Source organism: Carcharhinus amblyrhynchos, chromosome 27 (assembly GCF_965287045.1).
Source record: "Carcharhinus amblyrhynchos chromosome 27, sCarAmb.v2.hapA, whole genome shotgun sequence".
In the NCBI taxonomy this organism is placed as follows: Eukaryota; Metazoa; Chordata; class Chondrichthyes; order Carcharhiniformes; family Carcharhinidae; genus Carcharhinus; species Carcharhinus amblyrhynchos.
This window is the reverse complement of record NC_137350.1, coordinates 10741314-10756960: the sequence shown is the minus strand read 5'-3', so window position 1 is coordinate 10756960 and position 15647 is coordinate 10741314. Positions and strand designations below refer to the sequence as shown.

The window sequence follows — 15647 nt, the reverse complement described above, 5'->3', positions numbered from 1 at the left end:
TTCACAATCAGGTACAAGATCAACACATCCACGTGGGCATTAACATAAACCACTAAAAACACACAAAACAAGGCCACTTCTTAATATCAAAGTACAAAATATTTATTTCGTAACTGTAATGTGAGATGGATATGATTTCAATAAATACAGTCAATTATAAATTAGATCTGGTATAAATATATATATCAGTGCAGTGCCTGTCGGACTCTCTAAATTGCTTTCAACTTGAAAAACGTTTCGTAGATTCATAGACTCCCTATAGTGCAGAAGGGGGCCATTCGGCCCATCGAGTCTGTATTCAGATTCTATTCTCATAATCCCACATATTTACCCTGCTAATCCCCCTAACACTAAGAGTCAATTTAGCATGGCCAGTTAACCTGACCCGCACATTTTTGGAGTGTGGGAGGAAACTGGAGCGATATAATACATATACAAATAAATATAAACGTAACAGGCTGCATTTAGAAAATTTATAATCTGTAACTGTTTGTCACACTGGTAAACCGGCTTGTGCAGCTGACTGAACAATATAATCTTTCTGTAAAAATTATACAATCTTTAAATAAATAATCACTGTTCCCAGTCTTCATTAAATATATCGATAGAAATTCTTTAATTGCTTCCGCTGATTTGTGCCGTTATGAGAAGGAGCTGTTGTAATCGGCCTCTGGTCTCAGTGCGGATTATTTCCCAGGCACACTCACTGAATCCCTGAGAAATGGAAACATTGACGGACATGGGTTAGAGAAGGAACAGATTTCAATGAGGTGAAAGAAACTACATGCCGGTAATCACACAGTCAATTATCCATTGTCCTACCTGCTGTTTGAGAAACTTTTCCAGTTTCCTAAAGTAATTGTGAATGGCGGAGTTTCTCCTCAGCCTGGATCCCGGGTTCCTGACACATTCTTCCAGCTCACTGAGCTGCCGATCCAGGAGCAGTCGGAAATGTTCCACCTTGTCCCGGGCCCATGTGGCTGAGCCCAGATTCATGCTGTAGATCTTGTTGATGTGGCGCAGAGTTTGATGGACAATCTCGATCCTGTCCTGAGTCTGGACAAAATACACACGACGGCATTGGTGAGGACAGTTCTCCTTGAGCTATTTTAATAGAAAGTTATCTAAGACTACAACGTGATCTTGCTCAATTGGGTCAGTGGTCGGAGGAATGGCTGATTGTGTAGAGGAGCCCAAAACTAGAGGGCATAGGTTTACGGGGGAGGAGAAAGATTTGAAAGCTAACTGAGGGGTAACTTATTCACACAGAGAATGGTGCGTATATGGAATGAGCTGCCAGAGGAGGTGGCAGAAATAGGACTACATACAACATTTGAAAGTCATTTGGACAGGTGCATACATAGGAAAAGCTTAGAGGGATATAGGCCAAACACAGGCAAATGGGATCAGTTCAGCTTGTCGCAATGGCCGGTTTGGGCCGAGGGCCTGTTTCCATGCTGCATATCTTTTTTGTTCCACATTTACGGCTGTAAAACTGTAAGATTCTCGAATTTCAAAAGTCAACACCATCTTTCCTGATGACAATTTTGATCATTATCAAACTGGTTACTGGTATTTTCTCTCTTTTTTGGCGAGCAATTCTGATACTGACAGCGTTTTGGGGTAAATGGAGAGAAGGTCAAACTATTCCACAGAATGTCAATGAGTCCCCAAAATGCTCAACGTTAAATTTTCAGTCTTACGATAATCAACAATATAAAGCCTTTGTTCCTTTTACGTTGCTCCTACTGTTAAGGTTGTGGATACATTCCCCATAGATCAATTATATCCGGCAGCACTAACAGAATGATCAGACGGGTTACAAAGTGCACACTCACCTGTAACCTCTTGACGATCTGGTGCAGGTCCAGTGACTTGGTTTTCAGTGATTCTCTAGTTGCTGTACACCGGAATGGGAAGGAACCTCCCTGCAACAGGACAGAGGGATGTCAGAACCGGCACCAAGCTCACACTTCACAAGCGGTCCTTACTCTCAGAACCTTGCCCCCAAAGCCAGCGCGGTCATTCAACAACTTGTTGAAGCATTTCACCTCCCACATATTTTACTGACCATCCAAATAAATCACTCTTAGCAAAAACTGTTTCACACTTCCACACACACCCTTCTACAGTTTGAAACTTCAATGTGTATTCCATCAAGGAGATGTTCTACGTTTCTGGAAGAGGAAGAGATTTAATCTCAGCAATTCCTCGACAAGAGATTATCCCGAGAACCTGCGAGTTAGGATTGGTTACTCGAACCCCCGGATCTCTGTATAAACTCACCATGTCCCTCAGGGATCTTTGAGCATTCTTGTTAAGGACTTGCTGTAACTGCAGCCTCTGGCAGTCCTGGCTCAGGATCCCGGGCAACCAGATTAACAAAATCGACAGCCCGCAAACACTCGGAACAAACATGTTGAAACAACACAGGGTAAAGCAGCGATCAGAAATCACAGCAAGTGACTGGATCGGGGTTCCGTGCCGAACACAATATTAACACCAGCTGAACTCCTTCGCTGTTGGATTGAAAGGAACATTTATCCATTGTGTCCATTTGAAGGTGTGAGCCAGGGTATTCCTTTGACGTTACAAAAACCAGTCGATTTTGCTTCTAACCGCCGTATGTTTCCAGGGAATCTTTTATCTTGTTTCCAGAAACGACTTCTTCATTTGAAACCTTTTTCACTTTCTGCTTAATTAAGAATGAAATTTCTCTTTAGGATGCAAATATACTCTTTGATATTAAAAATCGGGCTTCTGATACCCTTTATTGGCCAGACTTAGATAAGCAATCCGTTTTAAAAAAAATTTCATATATTTTAAGATTCTAAAATGGGGAACCATCTTACCTCGGCAACAGCTACGCTCACAGTGAGTGTAATCTGTTCGGAATTGAATTGGGGTTTAACTTGGGGTTCTAACAGAGAAGAATGATGGGTTTGATGTGGCGGGGAAGGTGAGAAGTGAATTGATTCAATACCATTATGGAAGCTGCACTAAAAATCCTAGATGTTGATTTAAACTCAGTGATGTTGTTTGATTCATTCGTGGGACATGGGCATCGCTGGCTGTCCAGCGTTTGTTGCCCATCCTTAGTTGCCCGAGAGCAGTTGAGAATCAACCACATTGCTGTGGATCTGGAATCACATGTAGGCCAGGCCAGGTAAGGATGGCAGATTTCCTTCCATAAAGGACATGGCTGTAATGTCCTGGCTGTGTAATTAAAGAAAGGATATTTTGGCCCTGGAGGGAGTGCAGAGGAGGTTTACTAGGCTGATACCGGAGTTGAGGGGATTGAGCTATGAGGAGAGGCTGAATAAACTAGGCTTGTACTCGTTAGAGTTTAGCAGAATGAGGGGAGATCTCATTGAGACGTATAAGATGATGAATAGGATGGATAGGATAGAGGTGGAGAGACTCTTCCCGCTCAAAAAAGACAGTAGGACTAGGGGGCACAGCCTCAAGATAAAGGGGAGGCGGTTTAGAACGGAGTTGAGGAGGAACTTCTTCACTCAAAGGGTGGTGAATCTCTGGAATTCTCTGCCCGTTGAAGTGGTGGAGGCTGCCTCGCTAAATATTTTTAAGAAGCGGGTTGATGGGTTCTTGATAAGAGAGGGGATTAAGGGTTATGGGGAGAGGGCGGGAAAGTGGAACTGAGCCACGACAGATCAGCCATGATCTTATTGAATGGCGGGGCAGGCTCGAAGGGCTAGATGGCCTACTCCTGCTCCTATTTCTTATGTTCTTATGTTCTTATGAAAGCCCACCTGTTTTCAGCATTCACTAAACAATTCAGTGGAATGATGGAATTTGACTTCCACTGAAAACCAATGGGCCTGCCAATAGGGGACTGGCTGTTAAGTTAGTTCCCATCCTCCCCTTAATATCTGTCTCCCTCATTCCTCCCCAACAGACATTCATTTATGGTGGAGCTAACTGCGCAGACTTTTATTTCACAAAGAGGTCATTGTGAAATGTGCTTAACTGGTTAGTAAGCAGGAAGTTATTGGTCCTGAACTATCCTCACAGCACACACACATAAACTGCAGCGATGTATCAATGGGTAATAAGCAGAAACTGTATACAATACGAACTAATTTACTGTGCTTTACATCACTGCCCATTATAACCCCCTCTGCCACAATCACAGCCAAGGGCAATAACTTTATCAGAATTGATTCTGGAAACATTCATGACATGATTGGCTCACCTACTCACAAACTTAATCAATTGAGACCTGCTTCTTTGTAGATACACCAATGTTAATATAGAGACACGATGCTTGAAGATTAACTTCTAACTCTAGCCTAATAGAACATTTAGAACAAGTGAAATGACTAATGGGTCAATGCTACTCTGTATCTCAGTCATTGTGAGAAATTTCAGGTCACGGTGACACAGTAACTCGTTGGTCTCCCGCCTGATTTTCCTTTACCTTCTCCACTCCTCCGGCAGGATCTATTCGATGAAAGTTAACATTTCCTGATACTTCCTGATTTCTTTCCTCGCCATCGAATAGTGAGGAATGAATGTCACTTCCAAACTTGCAGCGGCTTAGATATTGAGAAAAGTATAGGAACAGGGCCGTAACAGATCCCAAACTAAGGTAGAGCTTAGAGAGATGCAATCAGCAAGTCCAGCTGAAGCCGGCGGAAGCCAGAACAGCTCAATCCTTGGCATTTCTTACTGAAAGTAGCAACAATTTCAAACCTCTATTTTGCACTGTCATGCCTGCTGTACAGCTGATTTTGATTTGATTTATTGTCACGTGTATTGGTATACCTTGAAGTACTGTTTCTTTCTCACTATACAGACAAAACATACCGTTCATATATAAGGAAAGAAGGGAGTATTACAGTCATCGCTAGGGCGTAGAGAAAGATCAACTTAATGCAAGGTAGACCCATTCAAAAGTCTGATGGTTGCAGGGAAGAGGCTATTTTTGAGTCGTTTGGTACATGTCCTCAGATTTTTGTACATTTTCCCGACAGAAGAAGGTAGAAGGATGTATGTCTGGCGTGTGTGGGGTCCTTAATTATGCTGGCCACTTTTCCAAGGCACCAGGAAGTATATATAGTGTCAATGGATGGGAGGCTGGTTGGAAGTAATGGACTGTGCTTCCTTCAGGGCACTTTGTAATTTCCTGCAATCTTAGGCAGAGCAGGAGCCATACCAAGTTGTGATACAACCAGAAAGAATGCTTTCTAGCGTGCATCTGTAAAGGTTGGTGAGAGTTGTAGTGGGCATACCAAATTTCCTTCATTTTCTGAGAAGGTAGGTGGGCTTTCTTAACTATAGTGGTATCATGGGGGGATCAATGCCAGTTGTTGGTGATCTGGACACCTAAAAACTTGAAGCTCTCAACCGTTTCTACTTCATCCCCATTGGTGCAACCAGGAGCACGTCTTCCACTACACTTCCTAAAATCGATGACTATCCCCTTTGTTTTGTTGAGATTGAGTGAGAGATTATTGTTGTCACACCAGTTCACCAGATTCTCTATCCCCTTTCGGTGCTCCATCTCATCATTGTTTGAGAGCCCACCCAGTACCATGGCGTCATCAGCAAACTTGAAAATCGAATTGGAGGGGAATTTGGCTGCACAGTCATAGATGTACAAGGAGTAGAGTAGGGGGCTGAGAACACAACTTTGTGGGGCACTGGTGTTGAGGATGATCGTCGGGGAGGTGTTGTTGCCTTTCCTTACTGATTCTGAGTAAGGAAGTTCAGGATGCAGTCTCAGAGGGAGGAGCTGAGGCCCAGGCCACGGAGTCTGAAGATGCGTAATTGGAATGTTTGTGGAGCACCGTATCTCGTTGGTGTTTAACTACCGACCGCCATTCTCAAGTTTATATGGCAAGTGCCTTTCAAAAATGTATCCCACATTGTTGTGTCGATGATGAGGTGAAATGCAACATGCATTGGAAAATCCCTGATGGCCAAGAAAATGGTGAGAAATGACAATGATGTGGGCAACGCAGCTTTGTCTCTTCACAACATGTATATGTAATAGTATACATTTTTAAAAATAATAATGCTTTAATGATGTGCTTTAATAATATGCATAGTTGTAACTGCTCCAAAAAGACAGTGTCGCAAAGCAACCTCACACTGCAGGGAAATTCGAGAAATATTGGAGATAGTAGGTATGCACTTTCATTCTTGTTAACCAGTAAGTGGAAAGGTACACTTTGTTCTCATTAATGGTCAGCGTTTCATTGGATATCACAACATCTTTGCACAATGCCATTTCTTGCTAAGAGATGATCATCAATGTGTAGACAGGGTATTGAGATGAATTCCCAGTGGAAACCCCTTCCTACCAAATGGAAGCGTTACGTTCGCAGGAGACACATTCCCCCGAAAACAATCAGGTCGCATCTGGACGACTGATCGGCAACAAACTATTTATTTCTCCCTGAACATCTGCTGATTATGTTATGGTGCCACCCTGAATGGAAAGCTAAGCTTCACAGTCAGTCACTATTATATATTCTGATCATACTTGTATTTCTCAATATATTGAGGGGATTGTTTGAGCTGACTTTTTTATTGGAATGGAAATTTTATTGGAATTGAAATCGTTTTATTTCCATTTAGTTCAGTTTGGTATTGCGAATAATTGAATCACTTTGTATCATGTAATATTTAGCGAAAATGTTCGATGCTTGAAAAAAATACAATGACCCGATGTAAATCTGAGTCGAGAATAGTCGGAAATTTTTCAATAGATTATTTGTTTGCATTTATACATGATTTCAAGAAATCAAAAATTGCAAAGACATCACAGTCAAACAGGAAAACTGATAATATATTTTACATCAAAGTGTTCAGGTTAAAAAATGGTTAAATATTGAGAATGGAGTATGTTTCTTCGATGCTGTTTACACTAATTGTCCATAACCTGAGTAGATCACCTGGTACTCATTGATAGTGGGTGTGCATTTGAACAGCAATTGAATATATTTGTGTTCTGACAGAGGATAGCACAGCTAATCTCGGGCTCAAAGAAATAAGTGCAACATCTCGAAATGTGCCAGTTTCTATTCTGTAGCTATTAACAAGAGAATATATTTCGATGTCTTATTTCGTATCTGCACACACTTATTTCCCCTATGGGGCAATAGTGCGGAAGTAATTTATTTGAATCCGCTCATAAACATCATCCAGAACAGATGCACTCTTGGGGTGGGACTTGATTTCGGAAGTTCTGGCTCAGGTTTTGCCGCTGTGCATTGGGCCGCACCAACTCCATAATCCACATCTCTCACACAAGATGAACAGAAACACACCCAGCCGATATCTATCAAGGTAGAAACGAAAGCAACATCATGAAATTCAAAGTTCAAAATATTTATTGTGAAACTGCAATTTGCGACACATTTGATGCTAGTAAATAAATACAATAAAAATCTGTGTAAATAAATATATATCTTGCAGCCTCTCTCGCATTCATCAAATACTCTTAGATTTGAAATATGTTCATACAGTGCATCTAGGTATAAATATTAGACTCAAATTAAATATTAAAAAGTTATATTATTATTTCATAATGATATTACGTTGTACAATGGCCATTCTCACATCAGTAAACCGGCTTGTGCAGCTGACTGAACAATATAATCCTATAAAAATTATACAATCTTTAAATAAATAATCACTGTTCCCAGTCTTCATTAAATATATCGATAGAAATTCTTTAATTGCTTCCGCTGAATTGTGCCGTTATGAGAAGGAGCTGTTGTAATCGGCCTCTGGTCTCAGTGCGGATTATTTCCCAGGCACACTCACTGAATCCCTGAGAAGTGGAAACATTGACGGACATGGATTAGAGAAGGAACAGATTTCAATGAGGTGAAAGAAACTACATGCCGGTAATCACACAGTCAATTATCCATTGTCCCACCTGCTGTTTGAGAAACTTTTCCAGTTTCCTAAAGTAATTGTGAATGGCGGAGTTTCTCCTCAGCCTGGATCCCGGGTTCCTGACACATTCTTCCAACTCACTGAGCTGCCGATGCAGGAGCAGCCGGAAATGTTCCACCTTGTCTCGGGCCCATGTCACTGAACCCAGATTCATGTTGTAGATCTTGTCGATGTGGCGCAGGGTTTGATGGACAATCTGGATCCTGTCCTGAGTCTGGACAAAACAAACAACGACATTAGTGAGGACAGTTCTCCTTTTACTGAATATTTTAATAGAAGGTTATCTAAGACAGCAACGTGATCTTGACCAACTTTGCCCAGTGGTCCGAGTAATGTCAGATTTGATAGAGGACAGTAGGGGAATCCAAAACTAGAGAACATAGGTTTACGGGAGAGGGGAAAGATTTAAAAGGAACCTGAGGGGCAGCTTTTTCACACAGAGGATGGTGCATTTATGGAATGAGCTGCTAGAGGAGGTGGTACAGGCGGATACAATTACAGCATTTAAAAGACGTTTGGACATACATGGTTAGGGAAAGATTTGGAGGGATATGGGCCAAACGCAGGCAAATGGGACGATTTCAGTTTATGGAACCTGGTTGGCATGGACTAGTTGGGCCGAATTACCTGTTTCCATGCTTTATATCTCTATGACTGTATACCTACAGTCGAGTTTAAGAAACTCGAATTTAAAAAGTCAACACCGCCTTTTGTGGTGGCAATATTGATCATTATCAAAACTTGTTTCTGTTATCTTCCTCTTCTGGAAAAGTAACTTGATACTGTCAGCAATTTGGGGTAAATGGAAAGAAGAGGGACAAAGTAATCTGCAGAACGTCTGTCGGTTCCCCAAAATGTTCAACATTAAATTTTCAGTCTTGTGATAGTCAACAAAATAAAGCCTTTGCCTTTAAAAAATCACTTACATTGCTCCTACTGTTGGGGATGCGGATACATTCCCCACATGCCTATTACACCTGGCAGCACTAACAGAATGATCAGACAGGTTGCAAAGTGCACACTCACCTGTAACCTCTTGATGATCTGGTGCGGGTTGAGGGATTTGGTTTTCAATGATTCTCTCGTTGTTGTACACTGGAATGGGAAGGGACCTCCCTGCAACAGGGCAGAGTGACTGTCAGAACTGGCTCCAAGCACACACTTCACAAGCGGTCCTTACTCTCAGAAACTTGCCCCCAGAATCAAGAAAATGCTCAAGAACTTGCATAAATATTTTACCTCTCACATATTTAACTGACCATCCAACTGAATCACTCTAAGTATAAAGTATTTCACATTTCCACACACTTGCTTCTCTAATGCTTGAATGTGTATTCCATTAAGGAAATGATCTACATTTTTATTAGAAAACAGATTCATTCTAGGCAATTCCTCGACAGGAGATTATCCCGACAAGCTGCGAGTTAAGATTGGTTACTCGAATCCCCGGATCTCTGTATAAACTCACCATGTCCCTCAGGGATCTTTGAGCATTTTTGTTAAGAATTTGCTGTAACTGCAGCCTCTGGCAGTTCTGGCTCAGGATCCCGGGCAACCAGATTAACAAAATCCACAGCCCGCAAACACTCAGAACAAACATGTTGAAACAACACAGGGTAAAGCAGCGATCAGAAATCACAGCAAGTGACTGGATCGGGGTTCAGTGCCGAACACAATATTAACACCAGCTGAACGCTTTCGTGTTGGATTGAAAGGAATATTCGTCCATTGTGTCCATTCGAAGGTGTGAGCCAGGATATTCCTTTGACGTTACAAAAACCAATCGATTTTGCTTCGAACCGCCGTGTGTTTATCCTGTTTCCAGAAACGGCGTCTTCATTTGAAACCTTTGTCACTTTCTGCTTAATTAAGCGTGAAATTTCTTTATAATAAATTATAATGCAAATATATTCCTTGATATTAAAAATCGGACAGATGCTACCCAAACTTTTACCTCTGTTGCCCCTTTGTTGGCCAGATTCAGATAAGTAATCCGTTAAAAAAATCATTTCCTACGTTTCAAGATTCTAAAATGCAGAACCAACCTTATCTGGGGAACAGCTCCGTTCACAGTCATTGGAGAGTTGGGTCATCATCTTATACGTCTCAATGAGATCTCCCCTCATTCTTCTAAACTCTAACGAGTACAAGCCTAGTTTATTCAGCCTCTCCTCATAGCTCAACCCCCTCAACTCTGGCATCAGCCTAGTAAACCTCCTCTGCACTCCCTCCAAGGCCAAAATATCCTTGTGTAAGTACGGCGCCCAAAACTGCACAGTACTCTAGCTGCGGCCTCACCAATGCCCTATATAGCCGCAGCAAGACCTCCCTGCTTTTATATTCAATCCCCTTCGCTATGAAGGCCAGCATCCCATTCGCCTTCCTGACCACCTGCTGCACCTGCAAGCTGGGTTTTTGCGACTCATGCACAAGGACCCCGAGGTCCCTCTGCACCGTCGCCTGCTGCAGTTTTTCTCCACGTAAGTAATAATCCTTCCTACCATTATTCCTACCAAAGTGGACCACCTCGAACTTGCCAACTTTAAATTCCATTTGCCAGTTCCTGGCCCATTCGCCCAGCCTATCTAGATCCTTCTGCAGACTCTCCACACCCTCCGCTCAATTTGCCGTTCCACCAATCTTGGTGTCATCAGCAAATTTCGACACCATACACTCGGTTCCCTCCTCCAGATCATCTATGATGGATAGGATAGAGGTGGAGAGACTCTTCCCGCTCAGAAAGGACAGTAGGACTAGGGGGCACAGCCTCAAGATAAAGGGGGGGGGGCGGTTTAGAACGGAGTTGAGGAAGAACTTCTTCACTCAAAGGGTGGTGAATCTCTGGAATTCTCTGCCTGTTGAAGTGGTGGAGGCTACCTCGCTAAATATTTTGAAGACGCGGGTTGATGGGTTTTTGATAAGAGAGGGGATTAAGGGTTATGGGGAGAGGGCGGGAATGTGGAACTGAGCCACGACAGATCAGCCATGATCTTATTGAATGGCGGGGCAGGCTCGAAGGGCCAGATGGTCTACTCCTGCTCCTATTTCTTATGTTCTTATGTTATGTTCTTATGTTCACAACAGGGCATATACAGACACAGACTCAATTGCAAGATAATGGTTGGAATGCGACTCTGAACTGGTAATCAAGTCTTTACAGGGTACAGACAGTGCGAGTGGAGACAGGGTTAAGCACAGTTTAAAGAGATGTGAATTGTCTCAAGCCAGAACAGCCAGTAAGATTTTGCAAGCCGAAGCCAAATGTTTGGGGTTACAGGTTGTGTGACATGAACCTAAGATCCCGGTTGAAGCCGTCCTCATGTGTGCGAAACTTACTGTCCGCTGCGGATTTGGGCAGAGCAAGAACCATACCAGATATGATACAACCAGAAAGATAGCTCTCTATGTTGCATCTGTAAAAATTGGTGAGAATCGTAGCTGACATGCCAAATTTCTTTAGCCCTCTGAGAAACTAGAGCCATGGCACTCTAACACAATCTGCTGATTGTGTTCCCTCACATTGAACGGAAAGTTAAGCTTCACAGTCAGTCACTATCAGCTATTCCGATTCTACTTACATTTCTCGATATGAGGTTTTATTTGATCTGACTTTGTGACCTTTTCTCAATAACAATGCCGTTTTATTTGCATTTAGTTGACTTCGGATTTCCGAATGATTAAATCATTTTGTATCATGTAATATTTAGCCAAAATGAATTCTTGAAAAAAATACAATGACCCGATGTAATCTCAGTTGTGAACAGTTGGAATCTCTTCAATAGATATTTGTTTGCCTTTATATATGATTTCAAGAAATCAAACATTGCAAACAGATCACACACTCAAACGAGAAAACTGACAATGTATTTAAGACCGAAGTGTTCAGGTTAAGAAACAGTTAAATATTGAGAATATTTCTACTATGCTGTTACACTAATAGTCGAGAAACCTGAGTAGATCACCTGGTGCTCATTGATAGTGGGTGTGCATTTGAAGAGCAACTGAATACATTTTGGTTCTGACAGAGGTCAGCACAGCTAATCCCGGGCTCAAAGAAGTAAATACAACATCTAGAAATGTAGCAGTTTCTGTTCAGTAGGGATTAACAAGAGACACTCTGATTTCTCTTGATCCTATAAATATTTAGTGTCACACACTTTTCGATGTTTTATTTCGTATCTGCACACACATATTTTCCCTTTGGGACGTTGGTGGGGAAGTAACTCATTTGAATCCGTCCAAAAACATCTCTTTCACATCTTGGCGTGGGACTTGAATTCGGAAGTTTTAGCTCAGAGGTTTTGGTGCTGTGCACTGGGCTACACAAGCTGCATAAACCAATGACTTAAACCTCTCACACAAGGTGAACAGAGACACCCAGTCGGCATCAGTGTTAATGTGGAAACGAAGACAATATCGTGAAATTCAACGTTCAAAATATTTATTGTGAAACTGCAATTTGGGACACATTTGGCGCCAATAAATAGTCTGTTACAACACAAAACTGGTGTAAATAAATATATATCTTGCAGCCTCTCTCGAATTCATCAAATACTCTTAGATTCGAAATATGTTCACACTGTGCATCCAGGTTATAAATACTAGACTCATAAATTAAAAATTAAAAAGTTATTATTTCTTTATGATATTACGTTGTACAATGGCCATTCTCACATCGGTAAACCGGCTTGTGCAGCTGGCTGAACAATATAATCCTTTTATAAAAATTATACAATCTTTAAATAAATAATCACTGTTCCCAGTCTTCATTAAATATATCGATAGAAATTCTTTAATTGCTTCCGCTGATTTGTGCCGTTATGAGAAGGAGCTGTTGTAATCGGCCTCTGGTCTCAGTGCGGATTATTTCCCAGGCACACTCACTGAATCCCTGAGAAATGGAAACATTGACGGACATGGATTAGAGAATGAACAGATTTCAATGAGGTGAAAGAAACTACATGCCGGTAATCACACAGTCAATTATCCATTGTCCCACCTGCTGTTTGAGAAACTTTTCCAGTTTCCTAAAGTAATTGTGAATGGCGGAGTTTCTCCTCAGCCTGGATCCCGGGTTCCTGACACATTCTTCCAGCTCACTGAGCTGCCGATCCAGGAGCAGTCGGAAATGTTCCACCTTGTCCCGGGCCCATGTGGCTGAGCCCAGATTCATGCTGTAGATCTTGTTGATGTGGCGCAGGGTTTGATGGACCATCCGGATCCTGTCCTGGGTCTGGACAAAATACACACGACGACATTAGTGAGGACAGTTCACCTTTTACTGCCTATTAAAATAGAAAGTTATCTAAGACTGCAACGTGATCTTGCACAACTGGGCCAGTGATTCAAGGAATGGCAGGTTTAGCAGAGGAGTGTAGGGGAGCTCAAAACCAAAGACCGCAGATTTAAGGTGAGAGGGGAAAGATTTTAAACGGATTCTGAGGGGTAACTTTTCACACAGAATTTGGAGCTCGAATTTAAAAAGTCGACACTGTTTTTTGTGGTGCCAACATTGATCTTTGTCAAATTTGTTACTGCTATCTTCCTCTTTTTGCGAGCTAACCCGATATTATCAGCATTTTGGAGGAAATGGGGAAAAGAAGGACAAACTATTCCGCAGAATGTCTGTCTGTCCCCCAAAATGCTCAACATTAAACTTTCCGTCTTATGACAATCAACAAAATAAAGCCTTTGCCTTTAAATATCATTTACATTGTTCCTGCTGTTGGGGATTTGGACACGTTTCCCACATATCTATTACATCTGGCAGCACTATCCCAATGATCAGACAGGTTACAAAGTGCACACTCACCTGTGACCTCTTGACGATCTGGTGCAGGTCGAGGGATTTGGTTTTCAGTGATTCTCTCGTTGTTGTACACTGGAATGGGAAGGGACCTCCCTGCAACAGGACAGAGTGACTGTCAGAACTGGCTCCAATCACACACTTCACAAGCGGTCCTTACTTTCAGAAACTTGCCCTCAAGACTATGACAGTCATTCCACAACTAACTTAAATACTTTATCTCTCACATGTTTAGCTGGCCACCCAAATGAATCAATCACTCTTAAGTGCAAAGTGTTACTCATTTCCACATAATTCCTTTTACATTTTAATACTTCAATGTGTATTCCATCAAGGAAATGATCTACATTTTTAATAGAAAACAGTTGCAATCTCAGCAATTCCTCGACAGAATCATAGAAACCCTACAGTGCAGAAAGAGGCCATCAGGCCCATCGAGTCTGCACCGATCACAATCCCACCCAGGCCCCACCCCCATATCCCTACACATCTCAGGGCACTAAGGAGCAATTTTAGCATGGCCAATCAACCTGACCCGCACATCTTTGGACTGTGAGAGGAAAACGAGCACCTGGAGGGAACCCACGCAGACACGAGGCGAATGTGCAAACTCCACGCAGACAGTGACCCAAGCCGGGAATCGAACCCAAGTCGCTGGAGCTGGGAAGCAGCAGTGCTAACCACTGTGCTCCCGTGCCGCCCCAAACAACGCGTCGACAGGAGATTATCCCGACAAGCTGCGAGTTGGGATTGGTTACTCGAACCCCCGGATCTCTGTATAAACTCACCATGTCCCTCAGGGATCTTTGAGCATTCTTGTTAAGGACTTGCTGTAACTGCAGCCTCTGGCAGTCCTGGCTCAGGATCCCGGGCAACCAGATTAACAAAATCGACAGCCCGCAAACACTCGGAACAAACATGTTGAAACAACACAGGGTAAAGCAGCGATCAGAAATCACAGCAAGTGACTGGATCGGGGTTCAGTGCCGAACACAATATTAACACAATACCAGCTGAACTCCTTCGCTGTTGGATTGAAAGGAACATTTATCCATTGTGTCCATTTGAAGGTGTGAACCAGGGTATTCCTTTGACGTTACAAAAACTGATCGATTTTGCTTCTAACCGCGGTGTGTTTTCAGGGAATCTTTTATCTTGTTTCCAGAAACGACTTCTTCATTTGAAACCTTTTTCACTTTCTGCTTAATTAAGAGAGTGCATTATCTCTCATAAATTAGGATGCAAATCTATACTTCGACATTAAAAGCTGGACAGATGTTACCCAAAATTTCACATCTGTTGTCCCTTGGCTGGCCAGACTTAGAAGAAGGAATTCATTTTAAAAATCATTTCGTATGTTTTAAGATTCTCAAATGCGGAACCACCTTATATTGGGAACCGTTCCGCTCACTATCAGCGACTTGTGCTGTGTACTTATAAGAATGTTGAAAATGTGAGTTTTGTCTCTTTACCTAAGCAAGCATACATAAGCAAACTACTTCTGGTTTGAGAGATTGAGAAGGTGAGCGTGCAATCCATCGAAGTTTGGTGAAACATAGAAATTAGAAGCAGGAGTAGGCCATTCCGCCCTTCGAGCCTGCTTATTTTCACCATGGCTGATCATCGAATTCAATACCCTGATCTCTCTTCTCCCCATATTCCTTGATCCCTTTAGCCCCAAGAGCTATGTCTAATTTCTTCTTGAAATCACACAACGTTTTGGCTTGAACTACATTCTGAGGCAGTGAATTTCACACATTCACCATGCTCTGGGTGAAGAAATTTCTCCCCACCTCAGATTGAAAAAGGCTTATCTTTATCCTCAAACTATGGGTCCCTAGTTCTGAACTCCCCCACCATTAGGAACATTCTTTCCTAATCTACCATATCTAATCCTGTTAGAATTTCATAA

The 15647-nt window shown here is 42.2% G+C and overlaps 3 protein-coding genes across 3 annotated transcripts; all 3 read right to left on the bottom strand.

The window, feature by feature from the left end:
• Positions 1 to 615: 615 nt before the first annotated feature.
• LOC145358985 (interferon alpha-21-like) lies at positions 616 to 2418 on the bottom strand. The gene is made up of 4 exons (XM_080213343.1): positions 2287 to 2418; positions 1839 to 1928; positions 823 to 1056; positions 616 to 714 (listed from the first exon to the last, which is right to left on the bottom strand). Exons 1-4 carry the CDS (start codon positions 2416 to 2418, stop codon positions 616 to 618), a joined length of 555 nt encoding a protein of 184 aa, XP_080069469.1.
• A 5284-nt stretch (positions 2419 to 7702) lies between these two features.
• On the bottom strand, positions 7703 to 9529 carry LOC145359140 (interferon beta-like). Its single transcript, XM_080213552.1, has 4 exons — positions 9398 to 9529; positions 8956 to 9045; positions 7910 to 8143; positions 7703 to 7801 (listed from the first exon to the last, which is right to left on the bottom strand). The coding sequence occupies exons 1-4, from the start codon at positions 9527 to 9529 to the stop codon at positions 7703 to 7705; spliced, it is 555 nt and encodes a 184-aa protein (XP_080069678.1).
• Positions 9530 to 12418: 2889 nt separating this feature from the next.
• On the bottom strand, positions 12419 to 14655 carry LOC145358983 (interferon alpha-21-like). Its single transcript, XM_080213342.1, has 4 exons — positions 14524 to 14655; positions 13742 to 13831; positions 12929 to 13162; positions 12419 to 12820 (listed from the first exon to the last, which is right to left on the bottom strand). Exons 1-4 carry the CDS (start codon positions 14653 to 14655, stop codon positions 12722 to 12724), a joined length of 555 nt encoding a protein of 184 aa, XP_080069468.1. The 3' UTR covers positions 12419 to 12721.
• Positions 14656 to 15647: the final 992 nt, after the last annotated feature.

Bases quoted from the DNA above. Each gene is read 5' to 3' on its own strand.
- LOC145358985 (XM_080213343.1), bottom strand. From the start codon at position 2,418: ATGTTTGTTCCGAGTGTTTGCGGGCTGTCGATTTTGTTAATCTGGTTG. The intron at 1,057-1,838 runs GTGAGTGTGCAC...TATTTTGTCCAG, and splicing joins AGATCGTCAAGAGGTTACAG to ACTCAGGACAGGATCGAGAT. The intron at 715-822 runs GTAGGACAATGG...TCCATTTCTCAG, and splicing joins AAAAGTTTCTCAAACAGCAG to GGATTCAGTGAGTGTGCCTG.
- LOC145359140 (XM_080213552.1), bottom strand. From the start codon at position 9,529: ATGTTTGTTCTGAGTGTTTGCGGGCTGTGGATTTTGTTAATCTGGTTG. The intron at 8,144-8,955 runs GTGAGTGTGCAC...TGTTTTGTCCAG, and splicing joins AGATCATCAAGAGGTTACAG to ACTCAGGACAGGATCCAGAT. The intron at 7,802-7,909 runs GTGGGACAATGG...TCCACTTCTCAG, and splicing joins AAAAGTTTCTCAAACAGCAG to GGATTCAGTGAGTGTGCCTG.
- LOC145358983 (XM_080213342.1), bottom strand. From the start codon at position 14,655: ATGTTTGTTCCGAGTGTTTGCGGGCTGTCGATTTTGTTAATCTGGTTG. The intron at 13,163-13,741 runs GTGAGTGTGCAC...TATTTTGTCCAG, and splicing joins AGATCGTCAAGAGGTCACAG to ACCCAGGACAGGATCCGGAT. The intron at 12,821-12,928 runs GTGGGACAATGG...TCCATTTCTCAG, and splicing joins AAAAGTTTCTCAAACAGCAG to GGATTCAGTGAGTGTGCCTG.